Source organism: Pyrgilauda ruficollis, unplaced genomic scaffold (assembly GCF_017590135.1).
Source record: "Pyrgilauda ruficollis isolate IOZ18807 unplaced genomic scaffold, ASM1759013v1 scaffold59, whole genome shotgun sequence".
Taxonomy (NCBI): Eukaryota; Metazoa; Chordata; class Aves; order Passeriformes; family Passeridae; genus Pyrgilauda; species Pyrgilauda ruficollis.
The window spans coordinates 1,415,735-1,426,648 of NW_024527599.1; the positions used below are offsets into that span (position 1 = coordinate 1,415,735).

Sequence of the window (10,914 nt, forward strand, 5' to 3'; positions counted from 1 at the left end):
GGAGGGGAGAGCACACGGGTGTCACAGGGAGGGGTGGCACAGAGCACAGAGGTGGCACAGGGAGGGTGGCACAGAGGACACGGGTGTCACAGGGAGGGTGGCACAGAGGACACAGGTGTCACACAGAGGGGTGGCACAGAGCACACGGGTGTCACAGGGAGGGTGGCACAGCTGAGGGCAGGACCAGGCTGGCACAGCCCCAGGGGCCCATCCAGTGCCCACTCCTGCAGTTTGGTGCTGTGGGTGGCAGCAGCTCAGCTCCCTGCAGGCCGGGGGTCCCACGGGACCCTGCCTGTGCCTGGGGACCTGGGGCTGATGGGGACAGTGCCATCACACTCCCAGAGGAGCCACCTGTGTCCCTGCTGGAGAAGCCCCCAGGACCCTCCCACAGCAGCATTTCCTGGCACACCCCGTGCCAGGGCCAGCCAACGTCCCTGTGCCTGTTCCAGAGGCAGGATGTGACCTGGCAGCTCTGCTGCCTGCACAGCAGCACCTTTCCTCTGTTTTAAGGCCATGTTAATTATGGAAATGACATTTTAATCCTCTTGACTGGTGAAAAATGAAGTCAATATGCAGCCAAGCACCAGAACAGGGCACTGAACCCCCCCCCAGCCCCAAAATCTCCAAGGTTTTCACACAGCTGGATTGTGTCCCTGCCCCACACTGTGCCCAGGCTGCAAAATCAAGGTCAGGAATTTAAAGGGAATAGTTAAAAATGGATTGTCTTTGGGAGGAAGCATTTCAGGCTCACTCTTCCCTCTGATGCAGCAGGGTGTGGGGCTCCTTCAGGGAGGATTTTAGGGACAAACCGAGGCTGGAGAGAGCTGGCTCTGCTCCTGGGCAGCCTGAGGGCAGAAGCAGCTGGGAGAAGCCCAGGAGCTCAATCCCAGCTCCTAATCCTGCTCTGGTTCTTCTCCCTTCGTGGCTTTTCCAAACAGTGACCGGTACAGCTCCGTCCTGGGGAAAAAAAGGGGAGAGGGAAAAGTTATTTCCAAGGTCAAAATGGAATCCAAAGGCTGCCACAAAGTCTCCACTCCTTCAACAGCAAAGGCCTGGTGGAATTAAAAATGCATTTGAGAATCTTTATTAATAAATACAGGCAGAGGGGGGAACTGGTGTGAGCCCAATGCCAGGCAGGGCAGAAATATGGAAATATTCCAGTGGGGCTGGATATTGGATCTCCAGAGGATGAGGGTTTCTATAGGTTTGCCCTTTACAGACAGGCTCTTCAAGTAAGAAAACAAGATTGAATATTTTAATAGGATGGAGGGGCCGTGAGGAGGATTCAATCACACAGCCAACGTGGGGCTGTAATTTAGTTTTCATACATTTTCCTGGACAGTACTTGAAAAACAATGAAAATGACCCAGCAACAAGATTCCAATTAATATCCCATGTGCAGCAATTCTGATAACAGGAGCAAATTTCCCTTAAAAAAAAATTAAAAAAAAAAAGAAAAGCGGGCTGGTGTTATTTATCTTTAATTTTAGAAGCAGAGAACGTGAGCTGGGAGAAAGGAGGGATTCTCATCAAGCAGGAATTTCTGGGAAGAGCTGGGTTTTCTCTAACTGCAGCTCCTCAAGCCTCTTGGAGGGGAGTGCTGGCTGCACAGGGGGATTTTCCCTTCCAAGCACAGCAATTTTTGGGTTTGGGGCTGGCAGACACCTCCAGGGGAGGGTTCCCTGGCAGCCTCCACAGGAATTCCACGTTCAGCAGCCATGGCAGAAAAACCTCCCCAGGAGCAAGTGCAGGGATGAAACCTCAGTGCAGCATGGACAGACAGAGTTTGGTCCTGCAGGGAACAGCCTCAAACCTGCCCCAAAAACCATCCCAAGGGAACCTGGGGAAATCCTTGTGCCGCTCTGATTTTTTAAGATTTCCTAAACCTTCTGATGTTTACATTCTCGCAGCAAACTTTCTCACATGCTTTCTGTAAATAACTTCTTGTTCTGCACTCTTTTATGGAGGAGGAGAAATTTGATGGACTGTTGGTTTGTCCAGAGTCACTGGAGAGGTGGCACTGTCACCTCCAATCCACTGCCACCTTTAGAAATCCATAAATGTTGGAATTAAAAAATCCACTCCCCCTTTCTGCCCTGAGAAAGCAGCACGTTCACCTCGTGGTTTTTGTGTGCTGCAGAGACCCCCTGCTCCCCTCCCCGGGCTCTCTGGACCCTTCTCCCTCCCACATTCCGTCCTTTTCCCAGCCCCAGGATGGAGGCAGCTCCAAACCCAGGTGCACATTTTGGGGAAGCCCAGGGAGTGACCCCAGGAGAGCAAAGCTCCTGTGCCTGCCTCAGGAGCACCCAAAGCCCAGTGCTGCTCCGAGCCTCTCCCAGGGGGAATTCCTGGGGTTTGTCCTGGTTTTTGTGGGTCTGGTGCTGCCCTGGGGGAGCAGCAGTTTGGGGCTCCATGCAGAATTTGCTCCAACCCCACAGATTTTCCATAAACAGCCTTTTTTCAGCACGCAGGGCCTGGGGAGGTTTCAAGGGAGAATTTGTCTTTGCTGGCACCGACAGGCTGTGACGTGGAAACTCCAGGGCTGGGGCAGGGGGTCCCAGGAATGGCACAAGGAATGGGATGGAGCAAAATCCCAGGGGTCCTTCAGGACAGGGACACAGCAGGGACAGACACCCCGGCAGGGTGACAGCAGGAGGAGAGAGTCAGGTAACCCAGCACCCCCAAAACAGGGCAAACATTTCACCCTGAAAATAAAATATAAAATATAAAATATAAATATAAAATAAAATGTAAAATAAAAATATAAAGTAAAATACCAAATATACAATATAGAATATAAAAGAATAGAGCATATCAAATACAGAACACCCCAAGCCTTTCCCCCCTCCTCATCAGCCAGGCTCCCTTCCTCCTGCAGCCTCTCCCCTGAGCAGGATTGAACCATGCAGAGAGTAAAACTCATCAATCCTCCAGGTTTAACCTTGTCTGTGTTTCAATTCACCAGGCTAAGTGCAGATTTTAATACTTTCAGCCCCCTTAAGGCTATGCATAATGAACTTGGGATTTTGGTTAAAAAACCAGAAAATTTCTCTCCTCCACCCACAGGAATGAAAGCCCAGAGTGGAGGCAGTGCCTTGAGACACCTGGAGCTGGGAAACCTGAACACAATCCCAGCAGAGCAGCTCCACCAGGGTCTGAATTCAAATTTAACTTCCCCTTTATTGCAACCCACAAAAGCAAGTAATGAGCACTAACATTTTTATTTCTTTTAAACTGTCATTTAGGCTGCACAGGGGATAATTACCTATTTCCACTGTAGTAAGGTTTTATCACCCTTAGTGAGGCATTTTCTAATTTAATATTTTTACTGTATTATCATAAAACCTGTTTCTGGAAAAAAAATAATAAAAAATGATCAGGAACCACAGAGGCATTTGCCATAAAACATGTGTGTGTGTGAGTACCTGGGCTTAATTATTGATGCATCTCTGCCAGAGGAGGGGATGGCACCTCCCCACCTGGACACTGCTGCTGCCAGGTCAACAACACCATTTAAAAAATTAAATCATTAATAAAATGAGGTTTTAAAAGAAATAAATCAAGATGAATGAAATAAATAACTGGCAGCTCCAGGCAGTCCAGGGGCTGAGGGGGGTTCTTGCCCCTCCAAACCCCAGGTGCAGGAGCACAGACATTTTACACAGGGAGGAAGGAGTGCCCTGCATGGATATTAACAGCTGCAGCACATCTCAGAAATCTCCACGAGGCATCAAAATAGAAATGGCAGAAGCTCCCAGCAGAGCCCCAGGGGTGTCCTGGGCCCCCAGGGGACACCCCACAGGGCAGGGCAGCAGCCAGGGCTGGGCTGCTCTCTGCAAGTGATTTGCTGCCTTTTTAAAGTCATTTATTTAAGTAATTTAAGTCATTTGTTGTCTTTTTTAAAATATAGTTCTGTGAAGCAGTAGAAGAACAATAACAAGGGGGGAAATTCAGTTTCTAGGGGGTGTTTTTTTTATTAAAATAGCAATAGTGCTCTAGTCACTGCTGTGCTCTTCAGTACGAACACCCTCCAACCAATTCCTCTGCCTCCTCCCAAGCACCTTTTACTTCTTCTCTTTTTCAACCCCAAAAATAAAAAGATAATTTAGAACATGCCACAAGCAGCACTGAAATGAGTATATCCCCCATTCCTGCTGCCATCCTCCACTGGGATCTATGAATTCTTAATTCACAAAAACTGGAAAAGAAGATGGAACAGAAACAGAACTCCTGATGGAAACTGAAGTTGGCTGATGGTGTCCTGAAGGAAAAGGAAAAGGAAAAGGAAAAGGAAAAGGAAAAGGAAAAGGAAACTTTCTGTCTGACCAGGCTGGCTCAGAGCAGGGGCTGCCAAAACCAAATTTGGGGGTTCAATCCATGCATGGATCATTCACTGAAGAACTGCACTTGATGATCCATGTGGTCCCTTCTGTGAAATGTTCTGTCCAGTGGTGTGAAATTCAGATTAAAGTGCCCAGCAAGCAGAGCAGGTACCAGGAAGACAAAACTAATCTGAAGCCTTAAATGTCTCAATAAAAATGAGTATTTCTCTTAAAAAAATGAAATGAAAGGAGCAGGAATTCCAAGTGAGCTTGGTGTGCCCAGAGGGTTTCACCCCACTCCAAATCCCAGCTCTTGCTGCTCCCACCAGGAAGGCAGGACAGGCTGAAACCACTTATTCCCAGTTTATTAATTTATTGCATTTATTCCATTTATTGCATTTGTTCCATTTATTCCCTGCTGCCCCAGCCCCAGCCCCAGTCAAGCCCTAAAGCCAAGAGGGCTCTGCTGTGCACTCCCACAGCTCCCAGCCCACATTCCCTGCTCCAGCATTCCCTGTGGGAGCACTGGGATGGGCTCAAGGGCTCGTGGGGCTGCTGCAGCCCCAGGAGGTGGCACTGAGCCCCTTCCCAAACCCTGGGCAGCCCCCAGGGCTCTCCCAGCCTTGGAGCAGCCCCCACAGGGCTCGCTCCCTCCAGGCAGGGCAGGATGGAGCTCTTTGTGCTCTGCAGATGCTTTCAGCCCAGGGTTTAAACCCAGGGGGTGACACTGACCCCTGGCCTGTCCCCTGAGAGCAGGCCCAGGCTGTATCAGCATTTCAGAGCTGGTTCTGGCCCCAGGCAAGGCACAGAGCACCCCTGCAGGGGCTGGAGGTGGGCATGGCTGAGCAGAGCTGGAGTTCAGGGCACTGCCCCAGGCAGAGCCAGCCCTGCTGCACCCCTGCTCTCCCTGAACCCCAACATCCCCCTCCAGCCCGGGCTCAGGACACACTCGTGGGGCACAGGGGGAGCCTCTCCCACCCTGATTTTGGTCCCAGTCCCATCTCCACAGGAGCTTTTGCAGCACACAGCACAGAAGGTGCAAAGAACCAGGATAACACAGGGACCTGCAGGCTGCTCCACTGGCCTGGGCTCCAGCAGCTCCCATTTCCCCAGGAAATCCATCAAATGCTGCCTTGGGATGGGAATGTGAGCAGGGCAGGCTCTGGGAGGTGCCCTGTGCAGAGGGAACCATTCCTTGTGCTCCTCATATTCCGAGGACGATTTCCTCTTTCACAGCTTGCCTGTTTTATAACAGATTTGAGGCAGGAGAAGACAAATTGTCTCACAAAGGAAAAACGACAAATCATCTCACAGCCCTTAACAGGTTATTTTTTTTTCCCCCTTTAAGAGGGAAATTTCCATACCAGGGATGTCAAACATCAGCTGTGGGGACGAGGAGCCCAGCCCAGTGCCAGCAGCTGGGTGACATTCAGCCTGGCACTGAGCCCTCAGAGCCCCTGCTGCAGCACCAGCCCTCCCAAAAGCCCTGGGGCAGGGACATGGGTGCCCCACTGCACCCCAGGGGCTCACCAAGCACAGCCTGGGGGGATTTGAAATAAAATCAGGCACAGAGAGAAGAAATTCCAAGGTCAGGTTGGGCACTGGGGCTCGGAGCAGCCTGGACAGAGGAAGGTGTCCCTGTCCTGGCAGGGGTGGCACTGGGTGGGTTTCAAGTTCTCTCCCAACCAAAGCAGTCTGGGATTCTGGGATTCCAAAGCTGTGGTGCCTCAGGATCCACCCAAGCAGGTTCAGTTCCACAGGATAAGGTTTTTCCTGGGGTCCCAGCCTGCCCTGCTGCTCCCCTGCCTTCCCAGAGCAGATCCTCTCTGGACAGACCTGGAGGCATTTTCCTCACACCACCAGGGTCAGGGGCTGTGTGCCATGCAGCACTGAGCTGCTGCCTCAGTTCTCCCAGCAGGAAGGGCTTTGCTTCCTCCCAGGAATTCTGTGGTGCTGAACACCCTGGATTGACAACTGCAGAGCCCAAATTCCTCCATTAATCTGCTCTCATGGTGTTTTAATACCCCAAGTACAAAGTGAGCCAAGTTAAAGGCTGGTATCTCACCAACCTTTTTTTTTTTAATTTTTTTTTTATTAAACTCCTATGTCACATAAGTAAATTAATCTTTTAATACCAGGATTTCCTGCTACGTACCCCCCTCTGCTTGCAGCAAGGCTCTCTGTGACAAAGCAACTGCACTAAAGGGAGAATGCTGATTGGGAAAATGCACAGGGCCTGCCTGGATCCAAGGGAAAGGCTCTAATCCAAACCTCACTGGCAGCTGGATCATCTGGCTGTTAATTCAGCCTCCCAGCAGGCTCCACTCTGCTCCTGCAGGAGCAGCACTGGGCTGGGGGCTCCTGTGCCACGCAGGACCCTGGGGGCAGGGGGGTCATTCCCTGCCCTTGGACGTGGGATTCAAGGAAGGGATTCCCACCTCAGGTTGTGGGGACACTGCCTGGTGTGACACAGTCCCAGCAGAGCCACCTTCCTGTGATGTGGCTCATAAGGGATGCAGATCCCTCCTCCCCAAGGAGACCCAAGTGCTGAGGCAGAACCCAGCCTGCAGCAAACAGGATCCATCCCCACCTTCCCCCAGCTGGAACTGCAGTGTGTCCCTCTGTCCTGCCTGCCCCTCCTGCAGGAAAGGCTCCTGGGGGCTCCTGCAGAGCCCTGGGTGCCAGCTTTAATGATGATGTATGGGTGCCCTCCCCTGGGGTGGGGAGGGGTCACAGGGTGACACTGCCAGCCTGGCTACCCACAGCAAATTATAAACCATGTCAATCCCAGCTAATGCAGAGCTGTAATCCCCTTTAACAAGAGATCAAATCAGTGCCATGAGTTATGTTCATTCTGTAATCTGATAAGAAATAGAGTGAGCCTCTAATAAAAGAGTAATGAGAGCCCTTAATGATGCTGTTAAAAGGTAGTGCCAGTTAAAATACTGCTGTTGTTCCAGCTGATTAGATCACTGTTGCATATTTGCACAATCTTGTTTTACCTGTCAGAATAACCTGAGTTGTCTGGGGAGATAAAGGTGTTTGGACCAAACATCTGTGTCCTTAGAGGATGTCTGTTCCTGCAAGTTACTGTCCTCCAGAGGAGGAATAAGGATGAGACTTTGCAGGAATCTGACACCAGCCCTTGCTTTAGAGAGCCTGTGCTCAGTCTGGGCTCAGTCTGTGCTCAGTCCCTGCTCCCTCACACAGGGACAGAGCTGAGGGTTTGTGTCTCACAGCTGACACACACACACACACACACAGGATAAACCCCAAATGCACACACAGCTCCTCCAGGAGCACAGACTTCACCTGGGCTGGGCACTGGAGCCACCCCAGCACTGGGAACAGCTCAGTGCCCTGCAGGTGTCCAGGGGCAGCCCTGAGCCCCAGCCTGCCCGTGAATAATAATAAATAACACATAAATAAACACAGGAGCCTGGCACAGGAGCTCTCTGCACAGCACAGGTCTCACCTCCTGGGAGAGGAGGCTTCCAGGGCAATGCTGCTCTCGAGGTCTGGCTTCACCCTCAGCTCCAAGATGTGTGACATCTTCAGGAGTTCCCTGCCCCGAGGCTCTCAGACCCTGTGAGACAGGGACCATCACCTCCCTGTGCCCCACTTCCCAAAGCAAAGGCTGCCCTGCTCCCAGCTCTGCTGCACAAGGTGCTGCTGAAGGATGCCACGTCCTGGTGATGGGAAAATCCTATTTCCAGGGAAGTCCAAGAAGGGGGAACAACACGAGGCCACCCTGAAACCCAGGAGAAACCACAACCAGCCTTGTCCTGCCCCACACAGCTCCTGTCTCCTCTGGACAACCCCCAGAGCCCAGCCCCTGCTCTGCCTTTGGGGCCCTTGTCCCTTGTCCTTTACCCAGCAGTGACCTTGGACCCATCAGAAAAACCCTGGCCCAAGAGGACAATAAATGTGTTAAAGTCTATAAACACAGACCCAAGGCAACCATAAAAATCACTTCCCAGTGTATGTTTTAAAATACTACCAGAGAGGGGTTAAAAAGGAGGAGGGCTGGAGGCCACCAGTGCCCCACACATTACAACATAAAATATGTGAGCAGGAGGTTAAAGAGCCCTGCCCAAGCTTGGGGTGCCTGGAGAAGGGGCAGGGGGAAGATAAATTGCCTCCAGCAGTGCTCTTCTCCCAGCCAGCAGCAGGAGTGAGCACGAAGTGGCAGGGATGTTGACAAAGGCAGTTATCTGACTTGTGTGTTTCTCTCCTCACATGCAGGCTGTGAAATCTGGAGTGATCCCCTTCTCCTGGCAGTGCTCAGCTGCTTCCCCTCACAGGGATTTCTTTTCTTTCTGCTTGCACAGAAAGAACCAGAACCACAGCACCACTCCCCCCCTGCACTCTGCACCAGCCCCAAGCCCACCCACACCTGCAGACACTTCTTTATTTACTGCCATTTTCCTGTGGGCCCTGGCAGAACTGAGAGGGAAAGCTCTGCCAGCTCTTCCTGCATCCATTTCATACTGGCACTGGCACACCTCTCCCACCACACAGTGCCCTGTTGAGCAGAGGTGTATTAATTTTGGGGTCATGCATTTTAAGTGCCTGACCAGAAACTGGCTCAGAGCACAGTCACACCTCTGTGAAGTGTACAGGTGCATTTTCAATCCAGCAATTCACACTTGCCAACAATAAAATTACCTGCTTCTGCCACAAAGGGAAGCTGTTATCACTGCTGCCTCCCTCTGCAGCACACAGGCCTGGCCTGCTCTGTTTAATTCACCTGCAGATGTTGAATTCTTCTTGCCAGCTGTGTGCTGGACAGAGATCTTGTGGCTCGTGCCAAGGGCAGGGGCATTCTGAACAAATGAGCTGACCCCCAGAGAGTGGCTCTGATTTTCAAACACATGACTGAGAGCAGCAGGTCTCTTCATTTGGGGAGAGCTGAACAAACACCCACAAAAAGCCTGATTTTCAGATCCCACTGCAGTGTTTTGGATGTGTTCAGTGTGTGGATGCTGGGGGGGAAGACAAAAAATAACACCCAGCTTTTCACAAGAATTCCCACTCAGAAATGCAAGGGCTGCTGCAAAGAGGAAGCAAGAATCTCTTCCCACCTGGAACAGGATAAGAAATTTTGGTCCTAAATCACAGCAGAGGGAAATTCAAGCTAAACATTAGGACTACATGGAGGAACAGCTTGGAGCCTCCCACATTTCTTTTTGTGGTGAGAGGATCCAAACAATGCTGAAAAATCAGAGCAGCTGGGCTTTGCTCTCACTTGAAAAGAAAAAAAAAAAAGGAGAGAAAAAACCCAGAGTAAAGCAGCTCAGAGAGAGATGCAGTGATGGAACAGCACAGGTGCTATGGACACAAAACTTCTCATCCATAAGTCCCTGCAATCCCCCAAAAGGCAGCAGGTATTTGGTTTCCATTTCACAAACAGACAAATGACATCTCTCCCTCACAAAGCACAAACATGTTCCACAACCCAGGGGAAAGATGTTTCTCAAGCTTTCTCCATCCATTCACTGGAAAAATTATTCCACCTCCTTCCCACAAACAGCTCAGCTTTTGGAGATCTGGGTTTAAGAAATATGTGAGGGAGCTGTCTGGAAACTATGCACAAAATTTCACTGTAGTGTTTTCTTTACTAATGACCACATTAAAACATTACAGTCTCCCAATAAAATTCTTTACTCTTTAAATAGAGATAAACACAAGCGACATAAAAATCCTGAGTGAATCTTGAGAGAATTATTCCAGTTATTAACTGAGCTAAGAAAATGCACATTAACCAGAATATAGAAGTTGCCATTTCTGTTAGAAGGGAAGCTCTTTTTAAGCTCTGATTCCACCTGAAGACACCTGAAGGCTTGGCTGTGCATTTCCAAACTAATTCCATAAAACGGGGAAATTTCAAAATTTAGGACTTTTGAAATTAGAACTCCTAATTTCAAACTAGGAGCTCTAAAGCAGGACTCAACCCCTAGGTGCTGAGATTTTTGACAATTTCTGGTTTGGTACCACAGTAATTACAGAGTGAAAGCTCAGCCAGGCTGCCAGGACAGATGTGACCAAGACACCCAGGCTGTGATGCCAGTGACAAATGGGGAGCTGATAAGAAGGAATGGAGAGGGTGACAGGCTGAAGAACAGGTCAATACCACGCTGTCATGGAGCCATTTGAGAAACATAATTAATCTCTTACTCACCTGGCATCATCATTCATTGTGCAGAGGTCAATAGGTGCCATGAAGCTCACCAGCTTGCTGTGGACGTGGTACCTGGGGAGAGCAGGAGCAGCACTTCAGGACTGCTCAGAGCAGGAAATGCTCCCAAGAACTGCTCAGAGCAGGAAATGCTGCTGGTCTGAGCAGGAGCAGCTCCCAAAAACTGCTCAGGAGGAAATGCTGCTGGTCTGAGAAGGAGCAGCACCCAGGAAATGCTCAGAGCAGGAAATGCTGCTTGCATGAGCAGGAGCAGCTCCCAGGAACTGCTCAGAGCAGGAAATGCTGTTTGTCTGAGCAGGAGCAGCACTTCAGGACTGCTCAGGAGGAAATGCTGCTGGTCTGAGCAGGAGCAGCACTTCCCAAGGAACTGCTCAGAGATGCTGCTGGTCTGAG

At 50.5% G+C, this 10,914-nt stretch overlaps 1 protein-coding gene across 1 annotated transcript in view; it reads right to left on the reverse strand.

Annotated features, from left to right (window-relative positions):
- Positions 1–19: 19 nt before the first annotated feature.
- Positions 20–10,914, reverse strand: part of AATF (apoptosis antagonizing transcription factor) — a 36,142-nt gene continuing 25,247 nt past the window's right edge. Inside the window, exons 11-12 of the mRNA XM_041482854.1 lie at positions 10,504–10,575; positions 20–957 (exon numbers count right to left, since the gene is read on the reverse strand). Of these exons, the coding sequence (XP_041338788.1) occupies positions 894–957; positions 10,504–10,575 (136 nt within the window). The 3' untranslated portion in view covers positions 20–893. The remainder of the gene's footprint in view (positions 958–10,503; positions 10,576–10,914) is intronic.